General features: G+C 42.5%; 1 protein-coding gene across 1 annotated transcript in view; it reads left to right on the forward strand.

The window, feature by feature from the left end:
• Positions 1-26405, forward strand: part of atp10a (ATPase phospholipid transporting 10A) — a 49676-nt gene that overhangs the window by 18115 nt on the left and 5156 nt on the right. Inside the window, exons 9-19 of the mRNA XM_034147968.1 lie at positions 272-466; positions 2363-2912; positions 12822-12925; positions 14785-14911; positions 15835-16019; positions 16418-16769; positions 20872-20948; positions 23226-23351; positions 24615-24815; positions 25035-25115; positions 25221-25325. Of these exons, the coding sequence (XP_034003859.1) occupies positions 272-466; positions 2363-2912; positions 12822-12925; positions 14785-14911; positions 15835-16019; positions 16418-16769; positions 20872-20948; positions 23226-23351; positions 24615-24815; positions 25035-25115; positions 25221-25325 (2103 nt within the window). The remainder of the gene's footprint in view (positions 1-271; positions 467-2362; positions 2913-12821; positions 12926-14784; positions 14912-15834; positions 16020-16417; positions 16770-20871; positions 20949-23225; positions 23352-24614; positions 24816-25034; positions 25116-25220; positions 25326-26405) is intronic.

The following is a 26405-nucleotide window of genomic DNA, read 5'->3' on the forward strand; positions in this document are numbered from 1 at the left end:
ATATGATACAATATGACACAACACCATATGATAAGATTTAATAAGATACAACGAGAAAAGACAAAACCATATCATGCGATATGATGCAACACGATACAATACGGTACCAAATGATACCGATACAAAACAGAATGCTACGATACAATACAAAACGGTAAAAAACGGAATGATACGAAGTGGTACGATAAGATAATTATTCATACTTTGTTTTGCTTATTTTAACTGTTTTATGTGAATACTGAAGATTTTCTGTGCCTCCCCCGTCCTGCAGGAGAAGGACATCACACCGGACCCTCAGCTGCTGGACAAAGTGAACGAGTGCGGCAGTCAGATGGACTTCATGCGGTTCCACAAACAGCCGATGTCCCAGCTGCCCTCCGACCTCGCAGACGTCCTCGACTTCTTCATCGCTCTCACCATCTGCAACACGGTGGTGGTGTCCTCCCCCAACCAGCCCCGGCAGAAGGTACGGTCCTCCAACAAGCACTCGTTATCTCAATAAAACAAGTAAACCTTTTTACCGTTAAGGAATAAATATATATATATATTTTAGCCTCTTCACACAAACATATATATAACACACTACAGGAAAGGGCAGACCCCAAAGAGCAGAATAGGACTTCTTAACGTTGACGTAAAGTCGCCACAGTTAGGAACGTTTTTTCTCCATTCATTTTGTCAGCTCCTTTTTTAGACATCAGATTTGATTGAACACTCCAGTCAATCTTGTCCAGCCACATTTAAGAACAATACATATTTCCAAAGATTTAGCTAACCATTATTTTTCTTCCTGTTTCTTTTTCAAACATGAGCGTCCATTTAAAAAAAAAAAATTCCTGCACATTATATCTAAAAAAAAAAACGTTGAAAACCCCCCAAAATCGTGCAGTTCTCACACTGCTCTGGTGTGTGTGTGTGTGTGTGTGTGTGTGTGTGTGTGTGTGTGTGTGTGTGTGTGTGTGTGTGTGTGGTAGTGTGTGTGTGTGTGTGTGTGTGTGTGTGTGTGTGTGTGTGTGTGTGTGTGTGTGTGTGTGTGTGTGTGTGTGTGTGTGTGTGTGTGTGTGTGTGTGTGTGTGTGTGTGTGTGTGTGTGTGTGTGTGTGTGTGTGTGTGTGTGTGTGTGTGTGTGTGTGTGTTTCACTCTCGGTGTGTGTGTGTGTGTTTCACTCTCGGTGTGTGTGTTTCACTCTCGGTGTGTGTGTTTCACTCTCGGTGTGTGTGTTTCACTCTAGGTGTGTGTGTGTGTTTCACTCTAGGTGTGTGTGTGTGTGTGTTCTTTTCACTCTAGGTGTGTGTGTGTGTGTGTTCTTTTCACTCTAGGTGTGTGTGTGTGTTCTTTTCACTCTAGGTGTGTGTTCTTTTCACTCTAGGTGCGTGTTCTTTTCACTCTTGGTGTGTGTGTGTTCTTTTCACTCTAGGTGTGTGTTCTTTTCACTCTAGGTGTGTGTGTGTGTCCTTTACAGAGCTGATATCCTCTCCTCACCACATACTGTTCTCCAGCCGACAGTCAGAGGCACAAATGTGTCCAGATTAGACCTTGTGTTTTATTATTACTTGTTTCTGTTGGAGGTTATCTGATACGATGTGAGGAAATGTTCATTTGCACAGTATCACTGGCTTTGATACCGTCTGCTTTCTCTTTGTATTGTGTGTCCTCTGGGCCAATGTGATTGTTTACATTTTATTATGATGCCCTTGGGGCTGACCCGGCTCCTGAATGATTTATATCTGTGTGAGAACCAATGTGAGTCACTCCTGCTATTGTACCGCCCCACCTCGGGATAAAGAGAACGAGACAGAAGCTGCATTTTCATCAGTGCTGACATTTGTACTGGAAGATCATAACATAACACTGATTACAGATTAATTGGGGAAACCAAACGTGATGTTTTTATTTTAGTTTCTGGTCTTAACCAGTTAAGCACTGAGCCTGTTTTTCAGGTCTCAGGCTCGAAAATGACATTCCCAGAACAATGATAAACCTGTGAGTTGGATGTAGAAAAGTCAGAATCAATATAGAATTTTTTTCATTTGAAAGTAAATTCAGATTGAACATAGTCAAAAAATGTAAATTATAGTGTCCGTCCAAAAAAAAAACATTACCTATAGTGAAAACCACCCTTGAATGATGGTATAGTAGACTAAAAGCTTTAGGAATCTAAACTATAACATATAATAAGTACTTTGTATCAAGATTGATGCAAAACAAGTGACATTTGACCTTTTTAGAGAGGTTTAGCAAAAAAAAACTCCACCTCTGGGATAATTTGGACAACATAAGAACAAACCTACAGAATTGCAACATTTACATACTTTACAATCTTCATCGAAAAAAAACCATTTTAATTTCTCATCATCCTCAGGTGCGGATGAGGTTCGAGCTGAAGTCTCCGGTGAAGACCATCGAGGATTTCATAAAGCGCTTCACCCCGAGCCGCCTGACCTCGGGCTCCAACAGCAGCAGCTCCTCCAGCCTGGTCACCAACCGCTCCTCCACCCGTGGCTGCTCCAGCGTTTTATCCTCTCCGTCCGCCGAGAGCACCCTCACCAAACTGGACGAGGAGCAGAGCATGCAGCACGCCTTCAGCCCCGTGCCGCCGCAGTACGATGGGAAGGCGTGTAGCGCGGCGGAGGGCGAGCTGCGGTACGAGGCAGAGTCTCCGGACGAGGCGGCGCTGGTTTACGCCGCCCGCGCCTACAAGTGCTCCCTGGTGGGGCGCCTCCCAGACCAGGTGACCGTGGAGCTGCCTCACCTGGGGAAACTGAGCTTCGAGCTGCTGCACACGCTGGGCTTCGACTCCAACAGGAAGCGCATGTCGGTGGTGGTCCGACACCCGCTGACGGATCAGATCACCGTCTATACGAAAGGAGCAGACTCCGCCATCATGGACCTCATCAGACCCCCCGACACAGGTAGGAAAATCACCGTCGTCGAATCAAAGGAGCTCAGTTTGTAGGGAATCTCAGGGTCGCCGGGTTAAAGTCCCGGAGCGGACAAAGTTCAAAGGGTTGACTTGATCTTTGAGAGGTTCCTGTCCTTGAACATAGGTTTAAGAGGAGATATTCTGCTCATTTTCAGGTTCATATCAGTATTTAGTGCTTCTACTGTGTCATGTCTCCATGCTTTAATGTTCAAAAAGCTCTTTATTTCTCTCATACTGCCTGTGCTGCAGCACCTCTTTTCACCCTCTGTCTGAAACCAGAGCCCAGTCTGCTCTGATTGATCAACCGCTTAGAGATGTCCCGCCCCTTAGCCTATCATGTACAATGTGTTGGAGCGCTAGCCAATAGAAGTGCAAGTGTTACATAGTTATGTCACTATGTCACGGGGGGAGGGTTTTTAGCCAAACCTATACAACACTACAGGAAAGGGAAAACCACAAACAAACAGAATAGGCCAGGTGTTTTTGTTTATTTCCAGTTTTACGACAATATTTATACCAAAACGTTGTACTCTCACCTTTTCCAACACGTCTGATTATTGGCATCATAAAAATAAACTTCATCTCTCAACACTTATGTTGGATTTTACTGGATTATTAATGCCACATGTACTGTATACAAATATGGATTTCTGATTCTGATTCTGATTCTTGATGCTTGAATTTGTTTGGAAAAGGTGTACGACCCCTCCATTTGACATGTAGGTTACGTAAGGACTTGTATTTTTAGAACAAGCTTCACTGCCTTCACTTCCTGCCACGTCGCGTGTTTTCCTCTTGATCTTAAACCTTGTTCCACACTCGTCCAGTCTTTAATGGTTCAATGTTAGTATTCCAGGCACAAAGAGCCACACAGGCACTTTCACTAATGCTCTACACAGCCACCACACATCTGTAGACACACACACACACACACACACACACACACACACACACACACACACACACACACACACACACACACACACACACACACACACACACACACACACACACACACACACACACACACACACACACACACACACACACACAGTCTGTGGTGTTGCACAAGTTTATTTTCATTATTCGAAGACAATGGGCCCCATTCACTTACCGTGGAAGCTGCAAAAGTGTTGTTTCTTTTTGCAAAAGAACCCACACTTTGGGTTTGTTTTTGGGGTAAGAACTGAATGTACGCAAACTTACACACACACTTATTATGGCTGACGTGTTTGTACTAAATCAGAGGAATTTGATTTCCTCGCACGGGCCGTGAGGATACAGGATAACAGGCGGGAAAAAAATAATTTAATGTCATGTTTTACTTATAAAAAGTCAATGTGAACATGAACCAGAGTAGAATTAACAGGCAACATTATGTCACCTGAGCAGAAATGTAGAATTCGTTCCAATAGAGTCGTGCAGGAATGAGTTCAAATAAATTATTTATCACAGAGATTGTTTCTAAACCTCTCTATCAGAACATAATACAAACTGTTCCCGCTGTCAGCCAATCAGTGGCAGAATAGGGCGGGTCATCCTTGTAAATCAAATATCACCCTCCCTCTCCTCCACCATGTGTCTCACTTCAGAAACTTTAATGGCCGACAGGGTGTGTCCACATCATAGACCGTATACTATATAAAGGTCTACACACAGAGAGACAACACCCTGCTTTGTTTTTACCATTGGGTGAAAGCAGCCAATCAGAGCGCAGTATGAGTTGGGCCTCCTCATAACACAGACCTCCATAAAGGCTCCATTCAGGCGACAGTGAGGGGGGGGGGCTCAGTTTCACTTTAATAACAACACACATGGTGCCGAGTGTCATGACGTTACTCCAGACTCACTCCTACTGCAGAGACGTGATGTTTAACAGCAAGTTCCACCTTAAAACAGAATTTATATTTTTATATTCTTCATTTTAACTCATAATGAAGAGGCCCTATTCTGCTTTTGGGGGTTTTCCCCTTGTAGTGTGTTAAATAGGTGTTTGTTCATGTAAATGGCCCACAAACGCCTCCATTGGACTCCTTTATTTACTTCCTGAACAGAGTGACATCACTATGAAACAATTCAGTTCTATTGGCTAGCGCTCCAACACATTGGTGTTAGGCTAAGGGGTGGGACATCTCAAAGCAGTTGACCAATCACAATAGAGCAGACTGGGCTCTGGTTTCAGACAGAGGGTGAAAAGAGGTGCTGCAGCACAGGCAGTATGAGAAAAATAAAGAGCTTTTTGAACATTAAAGCATGGAGACATGTCAGAGTAGAGACACTACATACTGATATACACCTGAACATCAGCAGGAGAGGACTCTTTAAAGTAGAGACACTACATACTGATATACACCTGAACATCAGCAGGAGAGGACTCTTTAAAGTAGAGACACTACATACTGATATACACCTGAACATCAGCAGGAGAGGACTCTTTAAAGTAGAGACACTACATACTGATATACACCTGAACATCAGCAGGAGAGGACTCTTTAAAGTAGAGACACTACATACTGATATACACCTGAACATCAGCAGGAGAGGACTCTTTAAAGTAGAGACACTACATACTGATATACACCTGAACATCAGCAGGAGAGCACTCTTTAAAGTAGAGACACTACATACTGATATACACCTGAACATCAGCAGGAGAGGACTCTTTAAAGTAGAGACACTACATACTGATATACACCTGAACATCAGCAGGAGAGGACTCTTTAAAGTAGAGACACTACATACTGATATACACCTGAACATCAGCAGGAGAGGACTCTTTAAAGTAGAGACACTACATACTGATATGAACCTGAAAATGAGCAGAATGTCCTCTTTACACTATTCTTAAATAATCATCTCTCACCTTAACTGAGGAGAGCTGAGGTCGACTTTCAGATCTAAAATGTGTTTTCCCGTGGACTTCAGGATCTCCTCCTCCACCGCCGCACTCAGCTGGTCAACACTACATACTGATATGAACCTGAAAATGAGCAGAATATGGCCCCTTTAAGTTTACATTCAGTGTTCCTCACTCGAGGCCCTGACACACCAGGCCGAAATCGGCCGTTTTCGTTAGTCGGACGACGAAGCGTGCCCTGTCGCCCAAACTCAATTTGGTGTGTCTCGCACCGTCGGCCGTGACACGCCTTATTTGGCCTTTCATGGCCGACGCATTGAATCGGCCGTGCGTCTGATTGGCTGTTCAGCTAGCGAATCAGTGCATGAGAAGCGAAACGGTTGCTTGAGAATGTCTTCCACAAGCAACACTCCAATGGCTGATAGCTCCAGTACCGCACGAAACATGTTTTCGATGGACGAGAGTGAAATTGGAACGCACACGCTATTTGTTGTTTGTTTATATCACGTAGTCTGTTCTTCTTCTCTGTCTTCCGGTTGTTGCCTCTTTTGAATGACGAATACACACTACCGCCGCCTGCTGCTAAGGAGAGTTATTGCCACTCACGCATGCCGGCTGAAGTCTTTGCGGTGTGTTCCAGTGCGACACATGGCCAAGACGCAGGAGAACACGGCGACGCAACAGTCGGCGTCGGCGAGTTCTCTGGTGACTGCTTGGTGTGTCAGGGCCTTAAGACGCATTGTGTGTAGGGAGGCGTGTGGTGCAGTGGGTTGTGAGTTGGTGTTCGGATCAGGGGGTCACAGGTTCAAACCGCACTGCAGTCAGCATGTCGTTGTGTCCCTGGGCAAGACACTTCACCCCAAATTGCTCCTGTGGGGATTGCCCACAGTATTGAGTATGTAAGTCGCTTTGGATAAAAGCGTCTAACAAGTGACATGTAATGTGTGTGTCCTTGAAGTCCAACAAACGAGCTGAAATAATTTCCTTCCTCGCAGAAAACGCCCATTTGACACCTACATTGTTTAAATCCGTGCAAACTTGCCCTTTTGTGCTGCACATGAGTTTGTTTCTTTACACCTGATGACCAGAGGAGTAATAAATATGAGCAAACAGGGAGCCCAACATACAAACTTGATCTTTAAAAGTGGTCAAAAACTCCTCAGGGAACCTTTAACATGAAGCACACAAATCCTTTTTAAGGTGGATTTTCCTTTATTGCTGCTGCAGGAAAAATAAACATTGTGTGCAGTTCCACCTGCGTCTGTCGGTCATCTGCAGCTTTCTGCTGAAGGGAAAACTCCTGCTTCCTTGGAAATTCAGTTTTTTACAGCTAAGAAAGACTGTTAAAAACAACAAGAATAATAAAAGTGAGCAAGATTAAATCTGGGGCAGTTACTCATGAGCATTTTCATAATAGTAAAATAGAACGTTTTTAAAAGTCCAAAGAGATGTCTTGTTTCCTCAGACCAAAGAAAAACAACTTCACTTCACTTTAATGTGAAATAACACAGAGAAGAAATGTCAGAAAATTGTAAAACATGTCCATCCCAGTTTCTGAAAGTCCAAGTTGATGTGTTTAGATGTCTGGTTGTGTCAGTTATTATATAACACAGAGAAAGAAGCAGACATTCATATTTCAGAGGCGGAAAACTATTTCAATCAGGAGAGACTTCATTTTGTTTAAAGAACATTTATTGACACATGCCATATGATAAATGTTAAGTCTTTGGCGATTAGACCCCGATCCTGAAATCGTATATCTAAAGGGGGGATGCAGCCGTGAGCATATAGGGAACCCCCCCCCCCGGGGTCTAGACACTGGTGATGATGCTGAAGATCTGGATTTGATGAGGAGAAGGGATGAAGAGGAGGTGTGATGAGGCCTTTGGGTTAGCTCTCCTGGCACTGGATGTGATGAAAGGAGGTGGATGGGGAGGAGGTGGTCGGCAGCATGAACACCTGGAATCACAGCTGACTGCAGGAGAGAGGAGAACCATTTTAAAGTTTGGCTGCAGCACAGTGATTGGCTGCTGAGATTGAGGTGAATGTAATAGGTTAGCAGGAAGCCCGTGATGAGCTGATTATAAGCAGCTGCGGAGTGAATGTATACCAGTCTTCCTAAAAGAACTTGCGCTGAGCTTCATTTCAATCAGGAGAGACTTCATTTTGTTTAAAGAACATTTATTGACACATGCCATATGATAAATGTTAAGTCTTTGGCGATTAGACCCCGATACTTACCTTACGTGATGCGACGAGTCTAAACTGGGAAGCAAGCAAGGGTTAGACAGGAATGTGCGGGGAGAGAGAAGGAAAATAGGATAGGGTGAGCAGAGAGAGAAGGAAAATAGGATAGGGTGAGCGGAGAGAGAAGGAAAATAGGATAGGGTGAGTGGAGAGAGAAGGAAAATAGGATAGGGTGAGCAGAGAGAGAAGGAAAATAGGATAGGGTGAGCAGAGAGAGAAGGAAAATAGGATAGGGTGAGCAGAGAGAGAAGGAAAATAGGATAGGGTGAGCAGAGAGAGAGAAGGAAAATAGGATAGGGTGAGCAGAGAGAGAAGGAAAATAGGATAGGGTGAGCAGAGAGAGAAGGAAAATAGGATAGGGTGAGCGGAGAGAGAAGGAAAATAGGATAGGGTGAGCAGAGAGAGAAGGAAAATAGGATAGGGTGAGCAGAGAGAGAAGGAAAATAGGATAGGGTGAGCAGAGAGAGAGAAGGAAAATAGGATAGGGTGAGCAGAGAGAGAGAAGGAAAATAGGATAGGGTGAGCAGAGAGAGAAGGAAAATAGGATAGGGTGAGCGGAGAGAGAAGGAAAATAGGATAGGGTGAGCGGAGAGAGAGAAGGAAAATAGGATAGGGTGAGCAGAGAGAGAAGGAAAATAGGATAAGGTGAGCGGAGAGAGAGAGAAGGAAAATAGAATGGAGTGAGCTGCGCTCCCTGTGATACTGACTATTGCATGGAGCAAGACTTCTGATGGCTCAGGCAGTCTGCTGCTATTGCAAGACTTCTGATCGCTCAGGCAGTCTTCAAGGTTCTTTATTGTCAAACTGACATAGCTACAGAGTAATTATGTTGTTGAAAATCTTATGTCACAGGCTTCTCCAACAATGCAACATAATAACAATACAGATAGCAAGAGCAATACAAAAGAAAAATAGTTATAAAATAAAGTGAGCATGTGGAATAGTGCAGTACGAGTCTATATACAAGTTATTGGAATGATATATATTAGATATTAGATACATATTACTGAGTAGCAGATGAATGTTTTGAAGTTGTTTCAGCAGTTCAATTGTTTAACAGTCTCACTGCCCGCGGGAAGCAACTGTCTCCGAATCTTCTTGTCTTTGCCAGGATGCTGCGGTAACGTCTGCCAGACGGCAACAGAAAGAACAGTTTGTGGCTGGGGTGATGGGGGTCTTTGATAATCCGTAGTGATTTCTTCCTGAGCCGCTGGGAGTAAAGGTCCTCCATGGATGGCAGCTCCGTCCTGGTGATGTGCTGTGCAGTTTTCACCACCCTCTGTAAAGCCTTACGATTGAGGTCGGTGCAGCTGCCATACCAGGTCGTGATGCTGCCAGTCAGGATACTCTCTATCGTGCACCTGTAGAAGTTGCAGAGTATCCTGGAATCCATTTTGAACCTCCTCAGCCTGCGGAGGAAGAAGAGACACTGTCGAGCTTTCTTGGTGATGGTGGTGGTGTGAAGAGTCCATGTCAGGTCCTCAGTGATGTGGACCCCAAGGAACCTGAAGCTGCTGACTCTCTCCACCGTAGTCCCATTGATGGCGATGGGGGCGTGTCCCTCTCCCTGCTGCTTCCTGTAGTCCACAATCAGCTCCTTTGTTTTGCTGATGTTGAGATGGAGGTTGTTATCCTGGCACCAAGATGTCAGGTTTTCGACCTCCTCTCTGTACGCCGTCTCGTCATCGTCTGTGATCTGGCCGATGACGGTCGTGTCGTCAGCAAACTTCACGATGGTGTTGGAGCTGTGTGTAGCCACACAGTCGTGAGTGAACAGGGAGTAGAGGAGAGGGCTGAGCACGCAGCCTTGAGGGGCACCGGTGTTGAGAATCAGGGTGGAGGATGTGATGTTTCCCACCCGCACTGCCTGGGGTCTGCCCGTCAGGAAGTTCAGGATCCAGTCTCTGAGCTTGATGGCCAGCTTGGAGGGCACAATGGTATTGAATGCTGAACTGTAGTCAATGAACAGCATTCTCACATATGTGTTCCTGTTCTTCGGGGGGGTCCAGAGAGTCAGGGAGGGAGGAGGTGATGAATGATTTGACTAACCGCTCAAAGCACTTCATTACGGTGGAGGTGAGTGCTACTGGGCGGTAGTCGTTGGGGCAGGTGATTATTGTCTTTTTCGGGACAGGAACGATAGTGGAGTGTTTGAAGCATGTGGGGACTACAGACTGAAACAGGGACCTGTTGAAGATGTCTGTGAACACCTCTGCCAGCTGAACTGCACACACCCTGAGAACACGGCCAGGGATGCCATCAGGTCCAGGAGCCTTGTGTGGGTTAACCCTTTTAAAAGATTTACACACATCTGCCCCGTTTAAAACAAAAGGGCAGTGTAGCTCCTGGTCCCTCTGTACCTCCACAGTCTGGCTGCTCTCAAAGCGTGCAAAAAAACTGTTCAGCTCATCTGGGAGAGATGCGCACGCAGACACTCCCGCAGCACCCCCCGCTGCTCCTTTGTAGTCTGTCATTGTTCTTAGTCCCGCCCACATATTCCTGGTGTTACAGCCTTTGAAGTCAGATTCCACCTTCTCTTTGTACAGTCTCTTTGCATTGTTAATTGCTCTCCGGAGATCATACCTAGATTTCCTGTACTCCTCCAAATCTCCAGCTCTGTGCGCGATAGTGCGCGCTTTCAGCTTGCCGCGCACCTCGCAGTTTATCCAGGGCTTTTGATTTGGGAATGTTCGTACACAAACCTTCGGTACCACGTCATCGATGCATTTCCCAATGTAGCAGATGACGGTGTCCGTGTGTGTGTTGATGTTATTGTCCTCAAACACACTCCAATCCGTAGATGCAAAGCAGTGCTGCATCTGACTCCTCGCTCCATCGCTGTACTGTCCTTGTTACCGGTCTGTCCCTTTTAAGTTTCTGCTTGTAAGCAGGCAGCAGCAGCAGTGAGATGTGGTCTGATTTGCCGAAGGGAGGGCGAGGGAGAGCCTTATATCCATTTCGAAAAGGGGAATAAACATGGTCCAGTATGTTTCCCCCGCGCGTCGGGCAGCTGATGTGTTTTTGTCCAAATATTTTGGCAAGACCTTCTTCATGTTGGCGGTGTTGAAATCTCCGGTCAGTCTGCTGCTATTGCAAGACTTCCGATCGTTCAGGCAGTCTGCTGCTATTGCAAGACTTCTGATCGCTCAGGCAGTTTGCTGCTATTGCAAGACTTCTGATGCTCAGGCAGTCTGCTGGCTATTGCAAGACTTCTGATGGCTCAGGCAGTCTGCTGCTATTGCAAGACTTCTGATCGCTCAGGCAGTCTGCTGCTATTGCAAGACTTCTGATCGCTCAGGCAGTCTGCTGCTATTGCAAGACTTCTGATCGCTCAGGCAGTCTGCTGCTATTGCAAGACTTCTGATGCTCAGGCAGTCTGCTGGCTATTGCAAGACTTCTGATGGCTCAGGCAGTCTGCTGGCTATTGCAAGACTTCTGATCGCTCAGGCAGTCTGCTGCTATTGCAAGACTTCTGATGCTCAGGCAGTCTGCTGGATATTGCAAGACTTCTGATCGCTCAGGCAGTCTGCTGGCTATTGCAAGACTTCTGATCGCTCAGGAAGTCTGCTGCTATTGCAAGACTTCTGATCGCTCAGGCAGTCTGCTGGCTATTGCAAGACTTCTGATCGCTCAGGCAGTCTGCTGCTATTGCAAGACTTCTGATGGCTCAGGCAGTCTGCTGGCTATTGCAAGACTTCTGATCGCTCAGGAAGTCTGCTGCTATTGCAAGACTTCTGATCGCTCAGGCAGTCTGCTGGCTATTGCAAGACTTCTGATCGCTCAGGCAGTCTGCTGCTATTGCAAGACTTCTGATCGCTCAGGCAGTCTGCTGGCTATTGCAAGACTTCTGATCGCTCAGGCAGTCTGCTGCTATTGCAAGACTTCTGATCGCTCAGGAAGTCTGCTGCTATTGCAAGACTTCTGATCGCTCAGGAAGTCTGCTGCTATTGCAAGACTTCTGATCGCTCAGGCAGTCTGCTGCTATTGCAAGACTTCTGATCGCTCAGGCAGTCTGCTGGGATAAGTGAGAGAGGCATAGCATGTGGTAAAGCATTATCTTAGAAGGATTTGATACACCACCACCAGTTATATGCATAGCTTACCGTAGGAGTTTAAGAGTTTTTGATTAGCCAGTACGGTCATTTTTTTACTGATCAACTGATCTCTCAGGATTGATAAAATGATCCTTCTTGTGTTTTAATTCTTCAGATTTTGTGTGTGTGTGTGTGTGTGTGTGTGTGTGTGTGTGTGTGTGTGTGTGTGTGTGTGTGTGTGTGTGTGTGTGTGTGTGTGTGTGTGTGTGTGTGTGTGTGTGTGTGTGTGTGTGTGTGTGTGTGTGTGTGTGTGTGTGTGTGTGTGTGTGTGTGGTGTGTGTGTGTGTGTGTGTGTGTGTGTGTGTGTGTGTGTGTGTGTGTGTGTGTGTGTGTGTGTGTGTGTGTGTGTGTGTGTGTGTGTGTGTGTGTTGTGTGTGTGTGTTGTGTGTGTGTGTGTGTGTGTGTGTGTGTGTGACCAACCAACCAATCTGTTTGTCCTACTGCCAGTAAGATGCCAGAGACATGAAATAATGTGTTATATTAAAATATAACTTTTGTAGTCAATAAATTAATAGACAGACAGTAAATAAGAATATTTTACAGAATTCTTTTTTAATCAAATTGTACATGATGAGTAATATGAACATTTGGTATGAAATATATAAAGGTGCAGCATACAGGGTTAAATGTAGATGTGACGGCAGATGGCTCTTTGAGAGGAAGTTAATGTTAATTCTTCTTTCTTTTGCTGTTTTTTAAGCGAACTCCAAAGGGAAACGGCAGAAAAAGATTTTCAGCCGAACCCAGTACTTCCTGAACCTGTACGCTGCCGACGGCCTGAGGACGCTGTGCATTGCTAAGAAGGTAACACGTGACAAGACACACATGGTGTTTGAATGAGTCTTTTATTTGTTGTTGATGCAACTCTTCATATACGTCGTTCAAAATATAGGCTAATTTATATATAAATAAACAAAACAAAGAAACATGCCTTGCTTTAAAACCTTTAATTTTGTATATAAAGATACAATTTAACCCATTTCTAAAAAAAGATTAAGCAGAAAAATAAGAAATGCCCAAATAATTATTAAACTAATACATTAGAAATTAATTAAATAATAATAGGGAGTCGTGTGGCGCAGCGGAATAGTGCGTTGGTGTTGGGATCACGGGAGCACAGGTTCAAACCCCACTGCAGTCAGCATGTCGTTGTTGACACTTGAGTATATACGCTTTGGATAAAAGCTCCTTGCTAATTGACCCCTTTAATCTAACAGAGTATGTATTTTTAACGTGAATTTCACACTTTAATCTCCTATGGCATTCACATTGTTACTTGTAAATTTGTGAACATGTAATAGAAATTTAAAAAATTAACAGCCTAAATAATATTTATTAAACAAATAAATAGAAAATAAATTCACAGAGTTAATTTCCAAATTAAGAGGGGATAAAGAAAAGTTATAATAAAGAATAAAACAGATAAAGAGTTTGATTAAAGCTTAATTAAGAACGCTAATATATTAAAAGGGTTAGGGCATGGGTCGGCCGCCTGTTTAATATGCAATAATATTTGGCCCGGAAAATTAGCTTTGTTTTGAAAGAAAAGTTTTGGCTCATCGGACATTTATGAGAGAAAATCCCTAATGTCCGAGTGCAAGTGAATGCAGCACAAGACTCGATCCTTGTAACCCCTCCCCCGGCCCTGGCGTGAGCGTGGAAATGTGATTGGCGGCGATTTGATTTGAACGAGACGGTGACAGAGAAGAGACTGTCAAGTTTGGCTGTACTCAGCATTGAATCAAAACGCACTAAAGCTGTTGATCTTAATCAGTTTGTGAGGCGTCTTGCTGAACAAGATGGTAATCGCCGCATTCAGCTGTTATAGGCATGCCAACTTGATGCTCTGCTCACGGATGACTCGATGAGCATAAAAAACTGTTAAGATGATGACCTTACGTGTGTATATATTTATTTTTCTTTGTGGAGGTCTGCCCCCAAAAACAGTTTTAAGTCCTGAGAAAGTCAAATAAGACGGTGTGTAAAACTACACTGCCCAGCCAAAAAAAATGAACCACTTTGATTTAACTACGCCAGTAGGTAAGGGCATTCCACTGGATAATAACTGCAGCGATTTTAACAATCAATGACTTAAATTAGCCTTTCATTATGTTCGTGTGTATATATTTATTTTTCTTTGTGGAGGTCTGCCCCCAAAAACAGTTTTAAGTCCTGAGAAAGTCAAATAAGACGGTGTGTAAAACACTGCCAAGCCAAACAAAATGAACCACTTTGATTTAACTAGGCCAGTAGGTAAGGGCATTCCACTGGATAATAACTGCAGCGATTTTAACAATCAATGTCTTAAATTAGCCTTTGATTATGTTCTGGCCCGCCATCCAGTGGCTCAGAAATGTTTTGGCCCAAGGCCAAACTTACTTGCCGACCCCTGGGTTAGGATATCTTCTCATAATGTCATCACAATAATTCCCCTTGCTTTGTTTAAAAATAAAAATGATAATTCTCCAGTTTTTGGAGGTTTTTTGGACATTTCCGTGTTTGCAGCCCAGCTCAGAGTCATTCTCCGTGACTCAATCGCAATCTGTGCCACTTTCCCAGGCTGTTGATATATGCTCTCACCAGAAGCGCTCATTATAACCCTGTGTGCTTGTGTGATTATGTGTGTGTGATTGTGTGTGTGTGTGTGTTTGTTTGTGTGTCAGGTCATGAGTAAGGAGCAATATGCATGCTGGCTGCAGCGCCACCTTGAGGCGGAGACGGCGATCCAGGGTCGAGAGGAACTGCTATTTGAGTCGGCGCTGCGTCTGGAGACCAACCTGCAGCTGCTGGGTAATTCATGGATTTATCCCAAAAATACCTTAATTATCTATGTTTTAATTACATGAATACATTATTATTTTTGGCTATGAAAGCATAGTAGGGAAACTGTTGGTAAAAAAATTATTATGGCGTTAATGGAGTCAGGGAAAAAGTCTTAATTTGGGAGAGAAAACTCAGACATTCTCCAAAAATCGGAAAAACCTTGTATTCTAAATCACACATTTAATTTCTCAAATTTTGAAGAATATCTGAGATGTTTCCTTGCTAATTTACCCCTTTAATCTAACAGAGTATGTATTTTTAACGTGAATTTCACACTTTAATCTCATATGGCATTCACATTGTTACTTGTAAATTTGTGATTTCATAATTTAGAATCAAATCAAATCAAGTTTTATTTATAGAGCACATTTAAAAACGAATTTTGGTCGAGCCCAAGTGCTGTACATGTAATACTTTATTCGTTCTCAGAGAATATTTAAAAATCCTCATTAATTTGGGAGTTTCTTTCTCATAAATTAACCACGTTACTGTCAGTTAATCATATTTTTTGTTAGTTTTTTTTACCTTCAATTTCATTTAATTTGTATTTGTTCCGTTCATGGTATGCACAACTTAATGTATAACAATTATTTACAAAACATGTCTCTTTAAACACACCATACCCGAAAAGGAGCAGGGAGAAGAAAATAATCTTATATGACCTGCCCCTTTCTCAAAAAAAAATAGAACTAGATGGTATGTCCTTCATATTTTCTTATTCACAGCCAATCATAACAGTACTGTAGGAAAATAAGAGAAACACAAAAACGTACACAAAAAAAAAAAACTTAGTTCCCACTTGACAGTTATACCTCCAATACTCAGTCTAATTTTCCTCCTGCTGTTAAGGATGTTAGAGTTTGTATCACCGTTTTCTTTCTCCTCCTCAGGAGCGACGGGCATCGAGGACCGGCTGCAGGACGGCGTCGCTGAAACCATCGCGTCGCTGCGGCAGGCGGGTCTTCAGATCTGGGTTCTGACGGGAGACAAACAGGAAACTGCCGTCAACATCGCCTACGCCTGCAAACTGCTCGACCCCGAGGAGGAGATCCTGACGCTCAACGCCGACTCTCAGGTGGGAGGGAGGAGCAATACACAATAAAACTGAAAAACAGAAAAAAAAACACCAATACGTTAGCATTCTGACGTTAGCATTTAGCTCTCAGCTCCACTGTATCTGTATCAGCATTTATACAGCACCTTTCATGCTTGACATAGCCCAAAGTGCTTTACAGAGTATGACAAAAAAATCACAACAAGAAGATTAAATATCTACTTTACAGTCATGAAAATAGTATCAACGATTTCATCTCCCTCTTGGTGAGACATTCACTCACAATAATATTGAGTTTCTCGTCTCGGAAACACATTTTTAAAGAGGCCATTTGAGGACGATGTTAATTCTGAGCAGCTTCACATCTGTGTGCCAGATGTTGCTCAGTTTACCTGACTAGCCGCTGTGTTTCTGAACAGGAGGCGTGTGCTCTGCTGCTGGACGAGAGTCTTCACTACATCCAGGCCAAATTCCTCTGCAGCTCCTCAGATCACACCACCACCAAATCTTTCCACAGCAACGTCTCCCCCTTTGGGATCTTCACCCCCCCTCCTCCCTCCTGCCCACCCGCCCCCCCCGTGGTGCACCAGATCGGCCTGGTGATCGACGGCCGCACGCTGGCCTACGCTCTGGATCAGAGTCTGGAGGAGAAGTTCCTGGCCGTGGCTCAGAGCTGCCGCGCGGTGCTCTGCTGCCGCTCCACGCCGCTGCAGAAGAGCATGGTGGTCAAACTGGTGCGCAACAAACTGAAGGTCATGACCCTCGCCATCGGTACGTTCAGGTTTAAAATCCACGCCCCTTTCTGTCTCAGCTTTCGAAATTCTGACTTTTTGGTAAAAATCTCAGAATATTTTTTTCTCAGAATTCTGACTTTTTCTGTAACATTTTCAAATCCTGACTTTTTTCCCCAAAAATATCAAAATTCGGTCAATTTTTCTGAAAATCCAGATTTTTTTTCTGGAAATTCAGATTTTTTTCTGAAATCTCAAACTTCTAACTTTTTTCTAATATTCTCTAAATTCAGACTTAAGCAGAACATCTCAGAATTCAGACTTTTTTCTCAAATTTCAGACTTTTTTCTCATAAATCTGACATTTTGAGACCAGAACACCAATTCTGACTTTTTAATGAAAATCTCTGAATTCTGATTTTGTTTTCAAAACGTTGACTTTTTCTTCAAATTTTGAAATCCCGAAATGTTGTAGCTACCAGTGGAAATCCAACCATCAGGATGTTTATCTAATATTTTCCCGATGCTAAGCTTAAACTTTAGAGCTAATACTTTTTCATGAAATAAGTGAAACGGATGTTTTATTTCTGCTCCTGGTGATTTCTCATGTGTTTGAGGCGTTACAGAGAGCTGCAAAGGTATTTAATAATATTTTTTCTGGAACTTCAGAAGTGTTTTTCTGACTAAAAGAGGCTGTTAGTGAAATATTGCTCTTTGATTTCACCTGTTGGCAGGGCTTTAACATTCCCCTCAGATTTATCCTCCGAGTCATAAGGTACTTCATGTACTCGCTGCTCTGGCGAAGAAACAAAGAATTCATCATTAAATAAACTGCTACTGACGAATAAATAACCTGCAGCTGATATTATTCATACATTTACAAACTTCACCAACTCTGGTTTGAGAGTTTGTAGAAACAGAATCAGGAACAGATACAAAAAATAAGTGACCAGTGTCCTATTTCTCTTGAATGTCAATCTGGTTTTCCTGTGTTTATAAAATTAGGTTAGATTAGATTTATTGTCACAACATGTACAGAATATACATACAATGTATAAACAACAACACAGACAACAAAACTGCCTCTAGAGGGAACAAAGGGCTTTTAGCCATTGCAGACCTTTGAAAACCCCAAAAAACAGAAAAGGCCTCTTTAATAAGATGTATAGCATGGCTTAGTTGAATACTCAATTCTGATTGGTCAATTCGGACATTTCAGAGGTGACAGTAGTACAGGCCGTTGTTAAGCACTATAATGACCGTTGCTAAGGAGGATCAAGAGAGAGCAAAAGGAAAAGAGGTTAAACGAGGGTGCGCTGGACGTCAGATAAATCACCAGAAGAAGACAGACAGGAAGTAAACACCAACAAAAAGACGGTTTGGTCTCTGTAGTGTTTAAGGAATTGTTAGTGGAAAGGAACTCTGAACAGACTTGGGCAGTCACAGAAAACATAAAATCAGAGCTGCCTTCATTTTAAATTGTTGTCGGAGAGCCAGCCGTTGGTGCGCCGTGTAACAGAGTTTTATTTTCTTAGCGCAGGCGTGGCCAAACTTTTTTCTCCGAGGGCAACATACAGACAAATATACGAAGGGCTGGGACACTCACTAGAGGTATATTGCCTCATAAGTTCAGTTATAAGTCAGCAAAATCAATCAAAAGTAGGTAAATGATGTGAGTGTTGGCAGCTCATCCCTCAAAACAGAAGCCTCAGATTGATTATAATAAGGAGAAATATGAACGGTGTATTTCAAGCTTGTTATGGAAATAAGTCATTGGGCTTTTTTCTTATCAACTAAGATTTGTTAGAAAATGTTTCCAACTTTAATTGACTGAATGTATTTGAAAAGTGTTCTTATTAACACATGAATACTACTGTGTAATGTATTTTAACATTTATATTCAAGAAGTACAATATAAGACAAGCTCAAGTTTAATCTGTGGGCCATATTCCATTATACTTATTTAATTAGCTGAGGGCCGATTCAAAATGGTCGGCGGGCATAGTTTGGACACCCCTGTCTTAGCGTTATCCCTTACTAATAATGTCATAAAGAGGCACACACTCATCACACACACCTTTGTTGTGGCAATTTAGCACTCACAACAGGAAAGAATGAAACAGAGAGGAATCAATAAAACACAAACACAGATATAGTTGATCAATTATTATTTCGTTGTACAACAAACAATAATAATGAGGAAACACTACCTTTGCTCTCAAGCAGTCAAATGGTGTAGTGGCCCCATGAGTACAACAAAACAGACAGCAGATATAGGTCGCTAAATGACACACTAACATTTCCCCTAACCGTGTTTAACGCACGAACATTGTCAGGTGTCCTAGGAGGCGTGTGGCGCAGTGGGTTGTGCGTTGGTATTCGGATCAGGGGGGCACAGGTTCAAACCCCACTGCAGTCAGCATGTCGTTGTGTCCCTGGGCAAGACACTTCACCCCAAATTGCTCCTGTGGGAATTGCCCACAGTATTGAGTATGTAAGTCGCTTTGGATAAAAGCGTCTAACAAGTGACATGTAACGTAATGTCCTAAACTTGGACATGTTCCAGATGTCGAAAGGTCATCATCTCATGACGTCTTTAGGAGTAATTCATATCTTATCAGGATATATTAATTTCCCAATTAACAAACTATATATACGTTTGCACATGACCGCACATACAATTTTCTTTACATTAAAGGTGGGGTAGGTAAGTTTGAGAAACCAGCTCGAGATCGCTAGAATTTGAAAATACACAACCGGAGAAAATCTGCCACTTCCTTATAGAGCCCCTCCTCCAACACACACGAACGCGCACATGACCAATGAGGGCACGAGATAAGTTTGTGCACAGATGGAAGGCTGACAGGCAGGTAGGCCATCCAGTTATTTTAGCCGGGCCGGCTCAGATGATTGGTCGTGCTTTTTACAGTATTACGGCTTCCACAGATGACATTTTTTTATGGATTTTTTGTCAAAGCACTTCAGATATTCATTGCTATCGGGATGTTAAGAGCATTCCATGGAATATAACAAAAAGTGTATCTCGAGCCGGTTTCTCAAATGTACCTACCCTACCTTTAACTAACACACGAACCTCTATAATGATGATTATAATCTAATCAGCCTCTTTGTACTTCCTCTCTCCACTAATAATTGCGGAGGAGACGAGGAGCTTCTCTAAATCTGGAAACTGTAATTCAATAACTTACAGTTATTATATAGTTATATTGAGAAGGTCCAAGCCTGACATAACACCTTCATCAGAATCAGAATACCTTGTCGTCCCACAGAGGGGAATTTTTTTTTCTCAGAATTCAGACTTTTTCTGTAACATTTTCAAATCCTGACTTTTTTTTTCCAAAAATATCAAAATTCGGTCAATTTTTCTGAAAATACAGATTTTTTTCTGGAAATTCAGATTTTTTTCTGAAATCTCAAACTTCTAACTTTTTTCTAATATTCTCTAATTCAGATTTAAGCAGAACATCTCAGAATTCAGACTTTTTTCTCAAATTTCAGACTTTTTTTCTCATAAATCTGACATTCCCCTAATAATTGCGGAGGAGACGAGGAGCTTCTCTAAATCTGGAAACTGTAATTCAATAACATACAGTTATTATATAGTTATATTGAGAAGGTCCAAGCCTGACATAACACCTTCATCAGAATCAGAATACCTTATAGTCCCACAGAGGGGAAATGTACTTAAAGACAGCTTAATGTTACCTAAGCATACAAAAGTACTTAAGATAAAAAAAAAAAAAAAATGACAATAAAAAGTTACACATTTTACAAAATACACATCCTGTAACAGTTCTGAGGATTTAGCTGCCAGGTATATATTGCAAAGTTTTTAACGGCATATATCACCCTCGCTGTGACCGCTGAGTCTGCACAGCGTGACTTTAGATCACCTTAGTAATTAACTCTTAGTTTTAATGAAGCAGCAGAATGATGAAGGTGACTCGGGGGTTTCGGGGTGACTCTCAACGTGTTTCCTGTTCGTTCCGCTCTCTCTGGAGGATTCTCTCTGCTCGCTCAGCGCTTTCCTGCCATTGCCGTGTTAGCAGTAATGTGGAGGAAACCAAATAATGTACCCGAGTGTGTGTAGTTACTCTCTCTCTCTCTGTTCACTGATCTCAGGTGACGGGGCGAACGACGTCAGCATGATCCAGGTGGCGGATGTGGGCGTCGGCATCTCGGGACAGGAGGGCATGCAGGTGAGGAGGGGGGGACAGAGAGGGGGGGGGGGGTTAAATCAGGATGTGTTTGTATATAAAGGGGTGAAATTGGGTCGTAACTATTTCTTAATTTTATGATATAAAAATGATATACAAATGTTTAGTAAAACATTGGCAATAAACAAATAAAATAATTAAAACATTTTATTTAAAATGTGCAAAAAGAAGATAATTTAAATTAATATAAACGTGAGAAAGTTTAATTAAAAATTTCCATAAAAACGATTGATTATAAAATAAAAAGTTAAGTAAAAACATGCAATAAAAGATACGAAATAAAATACAAATTAAATGTAAAAAGTGCAATAAGCAGATTAATTAAAAATGTCTGATACAAACATAAGAAATTCACCTGAATTGTGCACATTATACTAAATGTTATAACAAAAAGAAATATGTACAAATAAATTGGTGTATTACAATATATACAGTGGTGTGTATAACTTAAATTCTTATACTAACTATTACAAAATATATTAATTGTGCCTCGAAATGAAGGGTAAGGAGATAATAAGAGGAGTGAAAGGAGGAACAGGATAGAAGATAAGGGGATAAGGGGAGGACGTGGAGTGGAGCATATTAGTGTGTTTCCATCACTCTTAAGTGTGTGTGCTACAGCCCACACACACACACACACACACACCACACCCTTAAGTTAACAGCAGTGTGCTGCTGAGTCAGGAAGCATCTCACTGTACATCTGCGTTACTCCTCACAGCTCGTCCCTGCACTGAGGTCAGGGCTAAGGCAGGATGCATGGTTAAAAGGGGATAAATGTCCAGGGAGGCGATCCTGCAAAGCATGATGGAGATTCCCAATTAGTCTGCAGAGGCTCACTGCTGTTCAGCACATCTGTTGAAACTCCGCTACATTAATCATTTCTAATCACCAGGCAAACCATGCTCATATATTTAAGTCAAGTGAAGATAAAAGGGGCTTCTGGGATAATACTTTAATACATTATATATATCAAAACGTATTATATAGCCCCTGCTATGCCTTTTGTTGCTTCCTCTTTCCTGTAGTGCGTTCTATAGGTTTCTGTGCATGTAAATGGGCTGCAAAGGCTAAAATCCCTGTGTTACCTCCGAAACATATGGACAACACTATGTAACACTACCGCTTCTATTGGCTAGCGCTCCAACACATTGTACGTGACAGGCCAAGGGGCGGGACATTACATTGCATTTAGCTGACGCTTTTATCCAAAGCGACTTACAATAAGTGCATTCGACCAACAAGATACAAACTTGAAGAAAACAGAATCATATAAGTACATCAGGTTTCATAGAGCCAAAACATTTCAAGTGCTACTCAACTAGCTTTAGATAAGCCAGTCCTTTGTTAGTATATAAGTGCTTTGTTAGTAATTTTAGGGTTAGGGTTCGAAGTGGAGTCGAAAGAGATGAGTTTTCAGTCTGCGCCGGAAGATGTGGAAGCTTTCTGCTGTCCTGATGTCAATGGGGAGCTCATTCCACCATTTTGGAGCCAGGATAACAAACCCACGTGTTTTTGCTGATGGGAACTTGGGTCCCCCTCGCAGTGCGGGTGCAGCGAGCCGTTTGGCTGATGCAGAGCGGAGTGCACGTGCTGGGGTGTATGGTTTAACCATGTCCTGGATGTAGGAAGGGCCAGATCCATTCACAGCATGGTACGCTAGTACCAGTGTCTTGAAGTGGATTCTAGCAGTTACTGGAAGCCAGTGAAGGGAGCGGAGGAGCGGGGTGGTGTGGGAGAATTTAGGAAGGTTGAGGACCAGACGAGCCGCTGCATTCTGGATGAGCTGCAGAGGTCGGATGGCACATGCAGGTAGACCAGCCAGGAGGGAGTTGCAGTAGTCTAGGCGTGAGATGACGAGAACCTGGACCAGAAGTTGCGTCGCTTTCTGGGTCAGGAGGGGACGTGTCCTCCTGATGTCCTGACATCTCTAAGCAGTTGACTAATCACAACAAAGCCCGACAGCTAACCAATAAGTTAGCTCAATTAATAGTGGAATTAAACTGTAATATATTAACATCTTATATTACACCTTTTGATTTATCTAAATATTTCCATAAATTATTTTAAACTATTCCTTGCAATCTTCCAAAAAAATAGATATGAACTACATGTGTTCTCAATAAATACACACAATCCTGCACGATTATGACCATCTCCATGCTGCTGTAACTTTGCTTCAAGCCTCCACTGGGGTTAGCTTGAGTGTAGTGAAGCTTTTGCTTTCTAATCACTAACTGTCTCTGTGTTTTCCTGCAGGCGGTGATGGCGAGTGACTTTGCTCTTCCTCGGTTCCGGTACCTGCAGAAGCTGCTGCTGGTTCACGGACACTGGTGCTACTCCCGCCTCGCCAACATGATCCTCTACTTCTTCTACAAGAACGCTGTGAGACGCTTTAACTGCTGCACAAAAACACTCCTCTCAGCATCCCTGCAGACACTAATGTCCCTTAAAGGGGACCTATCATGCAAAATGCACTTTATGATGTCCTTTATACATAAATATGTGTCCCCGGTGTGTGAGGGAAATCACGCAGCGTCAGGAAATAAAACCCTCTCTCTTTTCCTCCGTACCCAAATCTCTAAAAACGGAGCTGATCCAGATTTGCGTCCGATATGACGTAATATCTGAAATGTGGACCCACGGCCCTATCAGAAACGTTGCGATCAGAAACAATGCCCGACTGTTTTGGACGCAATATGGTCGGTGTTTACATTAGCATCGCTAACACTCAGAGCTAACCTGTACTGGAGAGCATGTGTGTGAAGAAGCAGGGAATAAAAAGGAACTCACCTTGTGGTATAACCGGCAAGAGAGAAAGCCTTTGAGCTCCATACTGTTTCAGAAATAATCCTTGATAATCCATGATATGGCGTTTCATCACGGCAGATCAGCACTTTTGAAACAGGAAGTGAAATAGAGGGATATGAGGCATGGCTAGAATGGGTGATCTGTTTGGTATTTTGAGCAAAACACTTCATAGACATGTTTTTAATATATATTTATATATCTGAGACCTATGCTATTGCCTAAAAATAGCATGATAGGTGCACTTTAATACAAATATGTGAATAAGATAGTTTCAGTTAAACTACCAGACAGTCCAAAACTCTTAATAACACCAAGAAAAAATTAAAACAAATGATCTTCTAGCTAAACATACTTCTTCTGTCTTCTGGATAAACCCCCAAAAACAGTGGCTAAAAAAAACCTTGCTTTGAAGAGATTGTTTTGTTACAGCAGCATGTCAACAAGCCACAACTCATGAGTGAAACATATAAAAGAATTAGTATAAAATACTGTAAATAAATAAACAAAATTGTGGATTGATATTTATACATATCTTCTTAAAATGAAAATTATAAAAAATAAAATGTAATAAAAAAAAAAAAAAAACATTAACAGTAAATATACACATATTAACCAATAAAAAAGAGTGTCTATTGAGTGCATCATATAAGAATATACAGAATTAATTGTTTTACATTAATATTGTATGTTATCTGCTAATTATTTTTATTGTATATTTTCTTTTTTAGGGAAAAACACATTTCTAAATGTCTTTGGCTTGAGATTCAAAGTGGCAATAAAAATGTAAACCAAAAAAAAGTGAATAATTGATTTCCCTCCGTTATGTTTTGTCCCCAGATGTTCGTGGCGCTGATCTTCTGGTATCAGTTCTACTGCGGGTTCTCCGGGTCGGCCATGGTCGATCAGTGGTACCTGATCTTCTTCAACCTCATGTTCTCCGCCTTCCCTCAGCTCATCACCGGCACGCTGGACAAAGACGTGTCTGCAGACACTCTGCAACAACTACCTCAGCTCTACGTCAACGGGCAGAACTCTGAGGTCCGTGCGCTTTTATTTTGAAAATATCTGTGGTTAAAGCAGAGAGTGCATATCTTTTTAAAGAAGCTAACGGTGAAAGGAAGAAGTGTTTCTCATCCGGTGTGTTGCAGTATTTAAATGGTTGTTGTTATCATGCTATAGATCTATATAACCTGGGTATGAATATAATGTCGTTCACAGTTAGTTTCTGTTTTACATTTTATTGTTTTATTGTGACAGGAATACAAGCCATATATGTTCTGGATGAATATGATCGATGCCTTCTATCAGAGTCTGGTCTGCTTCTTCATCCCCTACTTTGTGAGTCTAATTTTCATAATTTTCCTTATAAATCCATAACTTTACTTCAGATTGTTTATCTGCTTGGACTGACTCATCCCTCCTCCTCCTCCTCCTCCTCCTCAGGCCTACGCTGACTCTGATGTGGATTTGTTTACGTGGGGAACTCCCATCACCTCCCTGGCTTTATTCACCATACTGGTGCACCTGGGCATAGAGACCAAAACCTGGGTAAGAAGGAAACTCCGTTTTCTGACTGAAAAAAACGGATCGCTTGCTGTCCACCGCTGACGTTAAACTGCCGGGACCTCTTTCTGCGGATTGATATGACTGCACATAGTCCCTTGATCCTCCGAGGCAACAGTCAAAATAACAGACCTCCAGAATGTCATAATCGACCAATCAGAATCAAGTGTTCAACTAAGCGGTGTAATTATAAGATTTCATCACTTGGAAAGGCTTCTCTCTCTGTGCTGCTTTTTATCACTCAAATGAAGAAACATTTAGCTGCAGCGGATGAAATTGGATCAGAAAGCTTTAAGAATCAGAGGCTATAAATCACTCTGACAGCAAACTGCCTCCCCCAATGCTCCAAAATATTTATATACTCCCTCCCTGCTCTCTTGGTTTTACTCTCAGGTGTCCACATGTTTCCCGTAAACGTGCTGGTCAGGATCCATTTTAAATTTACGACCGTGCAGTGGGTCAGAGTCTCCTCCATTATGCTGAGGCTGTAAATTCCCCCCCCCCCCGACATGTTGAAAATGTCCTTTTCTGCACAGAGAGGTTTTCACGGTGAGCGGCAGGTAAACATCCTGCTGCTCCGGATGAATGATGAATGATGCATGATGGGAAAATGCTGTGAAAGTCAATTAAAGGTATTTGAGATGACAGCAGGCAAGAGCTGTGAGGCTGTAATTAATTATGTGTGTGTGTGTGTGTGTGTCAGGCGGGACAATACACACTCTTTATAGCATTCACCTTGTCAGATGTCTGTCAGTCATGGGGGCATGAGGACAGTTTTGCTGTAACAGCTTGAAAAGAGAATATAAAATGATTTTTGTATCATGCAAAATGCACTTTTTGATGTCTTTTATACATAAATATGTGTCCGCGGTGCGTCGGGGAACTCACGCAGCGTCAGAAAATAAAACCCTTTCTCTTTTCCTCCGTACCCACATATTTTAAAAATGGGGGTACAACGAGCGGATACAGATTTGCTGCCGATATTACGTCATTTCGGATGGTGGACCCACAGAAAGTTGCTATCAGAAACAATGTCTGACGTGTTTTGGACGTAATCTCGTCTTT

This window comes from Trematomus bernacchii, unplaced genomic scaffold, assembly GCF_902827165.1.
Source record: "Trematomus bernacchii unplaced genomic scaffold, fTreBer1.1, whole genome shotgun sequence".
NCBI classification, from domain to species: Eukaryota; Metazoa; Chordata; class Actinopteri; order Perciformes; family Nototheniidae; genus Trematomus; species Trematomus bernacchii.